This window comes from Ranitomeya imitator, chromosome 2 (assembly GCF_032444005.1).
Source record: "Ranitomeya imitator isolate aRanImi1 chromosome 2, aRanImi1.pri, whole genome shotgun sequence".
NCBI classification, from domain to species: Eukaryota; Metazoa; Chordata; class Amphibia; order Anura; family Dendrobatidae; genus Ranitomeya; species Ranitomeya imitator.
The window spans coordinates 23,570,123-23,580,582 of NC_091283.1; the positions used below are offsets into that span (position 1 = coordinate 23,570,123).

At 47.7% G+C, this 10,460-nt stretch overlaps 1 protein-coding gene across 1 annotated transcript; it reads right to left on the reverse strand.

The window, feature by feature from the left end:
* Positions 1–694: 694 nt before the first annotated feature.
* On the reverse strand, positions 695–2,311 carry LOC138667118 (peptidoglycan-recognition protein SC2-like). The gene is made up of 4 exons (XM_069755425.1): positions 2,256–2,311; positions 1,287–1,488; positions 1,098–1,216; positions 695–1,019 (listed from the first exon to the last, which is right to left on the reverse strand). Exons 1-4 carry the CDS (start codon positions 2,299–2,301, stop codon positions 841–843), a joined length of 546 nt encoding a protein of 181 aa, XP_069611526.1. The 5' UTR covers positions 2,302–2,311; the 3' UTR covers positions 695–840.
* Between the last annotated feature and the right edge of the window lie 8,149 nt (positions 2,312–10,460).

Sequence of the window (10,460 nt, forward strand, 5' to 3'; positions counted from 1 at the left end):
CACGTTCCCCGACTACTTTTATTTGTGTGTTAGGTTCAGGGTCGCGGTCCGCTCAGGTTCCATCGCCCTAGAGCTTGTTTGTATCTGTGCTTGTCCTTTTGTGATCCCCTGCCATTGGGATCATAACAGCCAAGGGTGCCCAAACTTCTGCGTCGGCTCATTTTCCTTTTTGTACTTTTTAAAATGTACAAAATGACAATATGTCTACCGTATATATTTTGCCTAACATACAAAGGAAATGTGTTATCTGTAACTTCAGGCATTTTAGAGATCATTTCATCTTCAACTTGCTTAACTGTTCACAATAACATTAATTTTGACCAGGGGTGCCCAAACTTTGACATGCCACGGTATTTCGTGCAGCAGATTTTGTGCCAACACATTGTGATTTTCAGTAGAATTTTCTGCTGTAAATCCTGATTGCACATAGACTTAGACCAGCCGATAATCAGAGCAATCGTTTCTAGTAGTGTTACAGTTATGATAAGATGATATTCTTATCAGGTGAAATGATCTGTCAGTGAATATAGCAATCCTTGTTCTCATCGGCAGACCACCCTGTGTGCAGCGTACGTGCCGCGGAGAGCAGTGACATGTCTGCGCGCTGTGATCGCTGCGGTCACCCTTCGGCCCAGTCCCCGTCCTACACTCGTACATTCACTCTCACAGCGGCTCGGAGACAAAGCTTTTATTTCACAGGTTCTTTATTTGTTGCTGCACAGTAACCGTCTCCAACCATTGCAGACCCTCCTCTATACTACAGGCGTTACTGGTCCATATCTCAGATTTCCAGCAATTCCGGGCCCATCCTCACAGAGGACCAAAATCCAGGAATTGGCCTTAGGCCTGGAAGCGGGGCCAGGTCTTTACAGTATTGTAGAAGGTGTTTCCGGGGCACTCGGTGGCGGTGACGTTGCGATGTCCCTTCAGGATGTAGGCGGACTTGATATATCCCTTGGTGACGCCGCAGCTGATCAGGTTCTTGGCAGCGTTCTGTGCGGCGGTTGTGGGGTTACTACCTGGAATAGCACAGCAGAGGTTATAATGTGGTCACCGGGGTTAGATCCATGAAGCCCCCCAGGATCCCCCGGACTTACTGGTGAAGGTTCCGACCAAGCTGATACCAATGGAGTTAGAGTTGTAGTTTGGAGCGTGAGCACCAACAGATGTCCAGCCACGGCCCTCGAATATGGAGCCATCTCCTCCAACCAGGAAACTGCAAAGACAAAGGCCCCGGTAAGAACCATCGAGATGTCTGAATCCATGGATGTTACGGGGCCACTTACCTGTATCCGATGTCGCACCAGCCATTGGTGTTGATGTGCATGTTCTGGATGTTCTTGGCCTGAGTGATGCAGGCGGACTGGCTGGAGCAGGCAGCGCCGGCGGTGTGGTGGATGATCACATAGGTGACTGGAGTGGACATTGCTGTCCTGCAGGTTGGAGCCTTTCCTCCCCACTGAGATTTAGTGAGGATGGTGGGACAGCCTGTGGGGTGAAGACAGAAGCTTCGAATGCTGCAGAATTCATCCTCCGTCCCACAGACCCCGACACACAGGAGCCCCTCATTGCCCTCACTTCCATCTACAGACAGGTATTAACTAAATACCCTGTATTTTTTTTTTTTTTTTCATTTTTTGACTAGCACTTGCTCATTTACTGTGACTTCTTTACAACAGAGTATTTTTGACCTCGCTGTGCTCTTTTTGTGTCTTCAAGTTTCTTGGTGGTGTGAACAGGTTTCTACAGACTTGTTCACTGTGCAAGTAGCCCATGTGTTTCTGGTTCTATAATTGTTCTCTTGTTTCTACAAGACTGGGAACCATCACTCCTTTGTGGGTTATTTGCACTTAAGCTGTTCCATCCTGCATGTCCACATGGATATTCCCTCTCTGAACCCTGCTTATACATGTACTATACAGATGATCAGGTTTTTAATACATCAGATAGGGATTATATACATTAGACAGGACTGCTCTATTATGGGTATACCTTGGCGATTGTTGGAGCAGCTTCATATATATTTTTTTGCAAAAAAATGTATTAACTAAATACCCTGTATTTTTTCATTTTTTGACTAGCACTTGCTCATTTACTGTGACTTCTTTACAACAGAGTATTTTTGACCTCGCTGTGCTTTTTGTGTCTTCAAGAATTCATTCTCCGTCCCACAGACCCCGACACACAGGAGCCCCTCATTGCCCTCACTTCCATCTACAGACATTGGTCAGTTTTCATAGGGTTTTTGTACTTACATTGTGCTAGAGAGCACAAGGCGAGGAAAGCGAAGAAACGCAGCATGATTGACAGGTTCCTGGGTGACAGAGAAAAGGCAACACATACAATTAGTGGGTCATTCCAATTAAGAGGGGCCTGCAGGATAGTGAGGCACAAGTTTAGGGGACCTGCATATATACATCAGGTGCAGTGTGGGGTATATGGAAGTGTGTGTATAGATCGGGGGTAGTGAGGGGTATATGGCGCTGTGTGTATAGATCAGGTATAGTGTGGGGTATATGGCGCTGTGTGTTTACATCAGGTATAGTGTGGGGTATATGGCGGCTTTGTATAGATCGGGTGTAGTGTGGGGTATATGGCGAGTGTGTGTATAGATAAGGTGTAGTGTGGGATGTATGGCGGGTGTGTGTATAGCTCGGGTGCAGTGTGGGGTATATGGCGGGTGTGTGTATAGATCGGGTGTAGTGTGGGGTATATGGCGGGTGTGTGTAGATCAGGTGTAGTGTGAGGTATATGGCGGGTGTGTGTATAGATTGGGTGTAGTGTGGGGTATATGGCGGGTGTGTGTATAGATCGGGTGTAGTGTGGGGTATATGGCGGGTGTGTGTAGATCAGGTGTAGTGTGGGGTATATGGCGGGTGTGTGTATAGATCGGGTGTAGTGTGGGGTATATGGCGGGTGTGTGTAGATCAGGTGTAGTGTGGGGTATATGGCGAGTGTGTGTATAGATCGGGTGTAGTGTGGGGTATATGGCGGGTGTGTGTATAGATCGGGTGTAGTGTGAGGTATATGGCGGGTGTGTGTAGATCAGGTCTAGTGTGGGGTATATGGCGAGTGTGTGTATAGATAAGGTGCAGTGTGGGATGTATGGCGGGTGTGTGTATAGCTCGGGTGCAGTGTGGGGTATATGGCGGGTGTGTGTATAGATCGGGTGTAGTGTGGGGTATATGGGGGGTGTGTGTAGATCAGGTGTAGTGTGAGGTATATGGCGGGTGTGTGTATAGATCGGGTGTAGTGTGGGGTATATGGCGGGTGTGTGTATAGATCGGGTGTAGTGTGGGGTATATGGCGGGTGTGTGTAGATCAGGTGTAGTGTGGGGTATATGGCGGGTGTGTGTATAGATCGGGTGTAGTGTGGGGTATATGGCGGGTGTGTGTAGATCAGGTGTAGTGTGGGGTATATGGCGAGTGTGTGTATAGATCGGGTGTAGTGTGGGGTATATGGCGGGTGTGTGTATAGATCGGGTGTAGTGTGAGGTATATGGCGGGTGTGTGTAGATCAGGTGTAGTGTGAGGTATATGGCGGGTGTGTGTATAGATCGGGTGTAGTGTGGGGTATATGGCGGGTGTGTGTAGATCAGGTGTAGTGTGGGGTATATGGCGAGTGTGTGTATAGATCGGGTGTAGTGTGGGGTATATGGCGGGTGTGTGTAGATCAGGTGTAGTGTGGGGTATATGGCGAGTGTGTGTATAGATCGGGTGTAGTGTGGGGTATATGGCGGGTGTGTGTATAGATTGGGTGTAGTGTGAGGTATATGGCGGGTGTGTGTAGATCAGGTGTAGTGTGAGGTATATGGCGGGTGTGTGTATAGATCGGGTGTAGTGTGGTATATGGCGGGTGTGTGTAGATCAGGTGTAGTGTGGGGTATATGGCGGGTGTGTGTAGATCAGGTGTAGTGTGGGGTATATGGCGGGTGTGTGTATAGATCGGGTGTAGTGTGGGGTATATGGCGAGTGTGTGTATAGATCGGGTGTAGTGTGAGGTGTATGGCGAGTGTGTGTGTATAGATCGGGTGCAGTGTGGGGTATATTGTGGGTGTGTGTATAGATCGGGTGTAGTGTGGGGTATATGGCGAGTGTGTGTATAGATCCGGTGCAGTGTGGGGTATATGGCGGGTGTGTGTATAGATCGGGTGTAGTGTGGGGTACATGGCGGGTGTGTGTGTAGATCCGGTGCAGTGTGGGGTATATGGCGGGTGTGTGTATAGATCGGGTGTAGTGTGGGGTACATGGCGGGTGTGTGTGTAGATCTGGTGTAGTGTGGGGTATATGGCGGTGTGTGTATAGATCGGGTGCAGTGTGGGGTATATGGCGAGTGTGTGTATAGATCGGGTGTAGCATGGGGTATATGGCGGGTGTGTGTATAGATCCGGTGCAGTGTGGGGTATATTGTGGGTGTGTGTATAGATCGGGTGTAGTGTGGGGTATATGGCGGGTGTGTGTAGATCAGGTGTAGTGTGGGGTATATGGCGAGTGTGTGTATAGATCGGGTGTAGTGTGGGGTATATGGCGGGTGTGTGTATAGATCGGGTGTAGTGTGGGGTATATGGCGGGTGTATGCATAGATCGGGTGTAGTGTGGGGTATATGGCGGGTGTATGTATAGATCTGGTGCAGTGTGGGGTATATTGTGGGTGTGTGTACCGATCAGGTGTAGTGTGCGGTATATGGTGGTGTGTGTATAAGTCGTGGGGTATATGGCGGCTTGTATAGATCGGGTGAAGTGTTGGGTATATGGTGAGTGTGTGTGTAGATCAGGTGTAGTGTGGGGTATATGGCGGGTATATGTATAGATCGGGTGTAGTGTGGGGTATTTTGTGGGTGTGTGTACCGATCAGGTGTAGTGTGCGGTATATGGTGGTGTGTGTATAAGTCGTGGGGTATATGGCGGCTTGTATAGATCGGGTGAAGTGTTGGGTATATGGTGAGTGTGTGTGTAGATCAGGTGTAGTGTGGGGTATATGGCGGGTGTGTGTATAGATCTCGTGCAGTGTGGGGTATATTGTGGGTGTGTGTACCGATCAGGTGTAGTGTGCGGTATGTGGTGGTGTGTGTATAAGTCGTGGGGTATATGGCGGCTTGTATAGATCGGGTGTAGTGTGCGGTATATGGTGGTCTGTGTATAGATCGGGTGCAGTATGGGGTATATAGTGGTGTGTGTGTATAAGTCGTGGGGTATATGGCGGTCTGTGTATAGATCGGGTGCAGTGTGGTGTGATCGGGTGGCGGTGTGTGCATAAGTCGTGGGGTATATGGCGGCTTGTATAGATCGGGTGTAGAGTGGGGTATATGGCGGTCTGTGTATAGATCGGGTGTAGTGTGGGGTATATGGCAGTCTGTGTATAGATCGGGTGCAGTGTGGGGTATATGGCGGTGTGTATAAGTCGTGGGGTATATGCCAGCTTGTATAGATCGGGTGTAGTGTGGGGTATATAGTGGTGTGTGTATAAGTCGTGGGGTATATGGCGGCTTGTATAGATCGGGTGTAGTGTGCGGTATATGGTGGTCTGTGTATAGATCGGGTGCAGTATGGGGTATATAGTGGTGTGTGTATAAGTCGTGGGGCATATGGCGGTCTGTGTATAGATCGGGTGCAGTGTGGGGTATATGGCGGTGTGTGCATAAGTCATGGGGTATATGGCGGCTTGTATAGATCGGGTGTAGAGTGGGGTATATGGCGGTCTGTGTATAGATCGGGTGTAGTGTGGCGTATATGGCAGTCTGTGTATAGATCGGGTGTAGTGTGGGGTATATGGCGGTGTGTATAAGTCGTGGGGTATATGCCGGCTTGTATAGATCAGGTGTAGTGTGGGGTATATGGCGGTGTGTCTATAGATCCGGTGCAGTGTGGGGTTTATGGCAGTATATAAGTCGTGGGGTATATGGCGGCTTGTATACATCGGGTGCAGTGTGGGGTATATAGTGGTGTGTGTATAAGTCGTGGGGTATATGGCGGCTTGTATAGATCAGGTGCAGTGTGGGGTATATGGCGGGTGTAGTGTGGGGTATATTGTGGGTGTGTGTATAGATCGGGTGTAGTGTGGGGTATATGGTGGTGTGTGTATAAGTCGTGGGGTATATGGCGGCTGGTATAGATCGGGTGTAGTGTGGGGTATATAGTGGTGTGCGTATAAGTCGTGGGGTATATGCCGGCTTGTATAGATCGGGTGTAGTGTGGGGTATATGGCGGTGTGTCTATAGATCCGGTGCAGTGTGGGGTTTATGGCAGTGTATAAGTCGTGGGGTATATGGCGGTCTGTGTATAGATCGGGTGTAGTGTGGGGTATATGGTGGTGTGTGTATAAGTCGTGGGGTATATGGCGGCTTGTATAGATCGGGTGTAGTGTGGGGTTTATGGCAGTGTATAAGTCGTGGGGTATATGGCGGCTTGTATAGATCGGGTGTAGTGTGGGGTATATAGTGGTGTGTGTATAAGTCGTGGGGTATATGGCGGCTTGTATAGATCGGGTGTAGTGTGGGGTATATAGTGGTGTGTGTATAAGTCGTGGGGTATATGGCGGTCTGTGTATAGATCGGGTGTAGTGTGGGGTATATAGTGGTGTGTGTATAAGTCGGGTATATGGCGGCTTGTATAGATAGGGTGTAGTGTGGGGTATATAGTGGTGTGTGTATAAGTCGTGGGGTATATGGCGATCTGTGTATAGATCGGGTGCAGTGTGGGGTATATAGTGGTGTGTGTATAAGTCGTGGGGTATATGGCGGCTTGTATAGATAGGGTGTAGTGTGGGGTATATGGTGGTGTGTGTATAAGTCGTGGGGTATATGGCGGCTTGTATAGATCGGGTGTAGTGTGGGGTTTATGGCAGTGTATAAGTCGTGGGGTATATGGCGGCTTGTATAGATCGGGTGTAGTGTGGGGTATATGGTGGTGTGTGTATAAGTCGTGGGGTATATGGCGGTCTGTGTATAGATCGGGTGCAGTGTGGGTTATATAGTGGTGTGTGTATAAGTCGTGGGGTATATGGCGGTCTGGTACAGATCGGGGCAGTGCTGTATGTGGCAGTGGAACAGTTGCAGCGTTCTTGCTGTGGGTGCGATGTGTAGTCCTCACCTGTTTCGGGCGCCGCACCTGGTGTCTTCTCGCTGCTCTCGGTATTTATTCCCTCCCTGGTGCTGGTGTTTATCAGGGTGACCTTGTACTGAAGGATGGGGGGTGTATACAAGCCTGGAGTTTCTGTGTATTGATGGGGGGGTCATGCTGCATGCTATCATCCAGCCTGTGATAACGGAGCTCACACATCAGGTGCACCACACTTATTTTCAGACTGTTCTTGGGTCTCCCCAGTTCCCGGTCCCTATAGGAGAATATGATCCTGTATATGAGGTTTTATGCTTCACGTTTGGTTCTGTTTGATCCAGAGACTAAAGCTGGAGCCGCAGACGTCCCCAGTCCACGTGGTGCAGGGTTATGGGTGATTGAGGCAATGTTCACCGTGTTCCTGCAGACGTTCAGCGGCTCCGTGGAGGTTTATGTCTGAACCTCCGTAAAATGGCATTCAGGCGTATGGACTGATGGGGCCAGTGACTGTAATGCTGCAGACGTCTGGTATCACTGTCATTGGGGACCATAGATGTTAATGAGCCGGAGCTCTTGTCCCTGCATGAGGACACCTAAGATCGGGCACCTCCCCATCTCTAACTCAATGACCCATCTGTAAAATGACCGCCACTCCACTATAATGTGCAAAAATGGCCAATCGGAGATCCCCCTCCAGTCATCTCCTGCCTTATACACTACAGATGAATCTGGCAAACTGGTCTCCTGCAAAAATAAAATGTCCTCAGATGGTAAACAAAAATCAAAAACTTCAAATCTACCTGTATCGGACTTAATGCTGGAGACGTTACTGGATCATCAGCGGAGTGAGTGCCGCTCTCTAGACTGAAGAATCCTCCTTCTTTCTCCTATCCCCCTCCTGTCACCATCAGAGGAAGGACAGGACAGCATCTTCCCCAGATTCTGAGCCAGCCAAGCTCTCAAGGAAACCGACTCCCCTGAACTGTGGAACTTGGTGCCATCTGCTCCCTGCCACATCCAGAACTTCGCCTCATCCTCCTCGTCAAATGAAGAGATGTTATGGACGGTTTGTAACCTGTTGAGAAAGATGAATCATGGGAGAAGAGGTTCAACCTTCTTATATTCCAGAGCTAAGGGTAAGGGAAGATCTTTTATCTCTCCTGTTTTCATTTCCACATTCTGCTCCTCCATCTCCTAACGTCCTCATCCATACTTTCATAAGGAGAATTCGGCCTTGTCCTCCTTCATTCTCCTGACCTCCTCATTCAAGTCCTCCATAGTTCTCAAGATGCATTAACTTCGAGTGTGTCTTGTTTTTCCACTTCTTCCTCTGCCGCTCCATTACTTGTCCACAACCATCGGAAAGAACTTCCTGGTCCAGCGACTGAACGGGTGTCCAGGCTCTCACACAAGTGACCAAAACCCCTCATGTTACACGCACTCCTGCACACAATGGCACTAACATGAGTTGGATCACCACTCATACGGCAGAGCTTCTATTGATCCCGTCCCTTCCCAGAAATGCTGATGAGGGGATGTGGTGGACAAACCTATCAGAATCTTTTATCATCATCATGAAGTGCCAGGCCCCCGACCTGATACCTTATCCTGGTTCTGTTTTTGGGACCTCTACTTCTTCTCTAGGCCATTCCTGCATCTTCAACCACAGAGGTTTCCCATGAACCAAAAAGACAAAGATGATGATTAATTCCCTGAGGCTCCATTTACCGGACCATGGGGTCATGGAAGAAAGTGACCTGATGAGTCTCATTTTCTTTTTTTTTTAAACCTCATTTTTATTGAAATGTTTGAAAAATACAATAACATAAAAGATTGTATGAAAAAAAACAGATGTCCGTACGCAGACAAGCCAGATAATGCAGACTTTAAGCGAGTGAGGCTGGCATGGAGTAAAACATAGAAATTAAAATGAAAACCTTAAACATCAACTATTTAATTAAGTGACCCAGCTAACATTAAGCTTTATTAAACACCATCATAAAAAGACTGTTATATTGTAATTATACATCCAGACCTGGACATATCCCCCCAACCCTAACTCAGCCGTAGTAACTCCAGGATGTTTTTTAGATCCTCTACACCATGTTCCAAATTATTATGCAAATGACAATTTTCGCGGAGTTTCCTAAATGGTCGGTGCAAATGACAGTCCGTCCAATAAACGTGATCACCGTTAGATTATACATCGAATTGTATTGAAGAAACCTCCCAATGATAATAACCGTATAATCTCCAAAAAGAATAAAAACTCACAGTGCATTGTTCCAAATTATTAGGCACAGTAGAATTTCTATACATTTGATGTGTTTTAAAGAACTGAAAATGGTCATTTGTGGAATTTACAGCATTAGGAGGTCACATTCACTGAACAAAAAAGCTATTTAACTCCAAAACATCCTAACAGGCCAAGTTACATGTTAACATAGGACCCCTTCTTTGATGTCACCTTCACAATTCTGGCATCCATTGAACTTGTGAGTTTTTGGAGAGTTTCTGCTTGTATTTCTTCCCTCCCAGAGCCGGTGTTTTGATGTGAACGGCCTCCCACCCTCATAGATCTTTTGCTTGATGATCCTCCAAAGGTTCTCTATAGGGTTGAGGTCAGAGGAAGATGGTGGCCGCACCATGAGTTCATCTCCTTTTATGCCCATAGCAGCCAATGACTCAGAGGTTTCTTTGCAGCATGAGATGGGGCATTGTCAGCATGAAGATGATTTTGCTCCTGAAGGCACGTTTCTGCTTTTTAGACCATGGAAGAAAGTTGTCAGTCAGAAACTCTATATACTTTGCAGAGGTCATTTTCACACCTTCAGGAACCTTAAAGGGCCCTACCAGCTGTTTCCCAATGATTCCGGCCCAAATCATGACTCCTCCACCTCCTTGCTGACGTCGCAGTCTTGTTGGGACATGGTGGCCATCCACCAACCATCCACTACTCCATCCATCTGGACCATCCAGGGTTGCTCGACACTCATCAGTAAACAAGACTGTTTGAAAATTAGTCTTCATGTATGTCTGGGCCCAATGCAACCGTTTCTGCTTGTGAACACTGTTTAGTGGTGGCCGAATAGTAGGTTTATGCACCACAGCAAGCCTTTGAAGGATCCTACACCTTGAGGTTCGAGGGACTCCAGAGGCACCAGCAGCTTCAAATAACTGTTTGCTGCTTTGTAATGGTATTTAGGCAACTGCTCTCTTAATCCAATTAATTTGGCAGAAACCTTCCTCATTATGCCTTTATCTGCACGAACACATCTGTGCTCAGAATCAGTCACAAATCTCTTCACAGTATGATGATCACTCTTAAGTTTTTGTGAAATCTCTAATGTTTTCATCCCTTGTTCAAGGCATTGCACTATTTGATGCTTTTCAGCAGCAGAGAG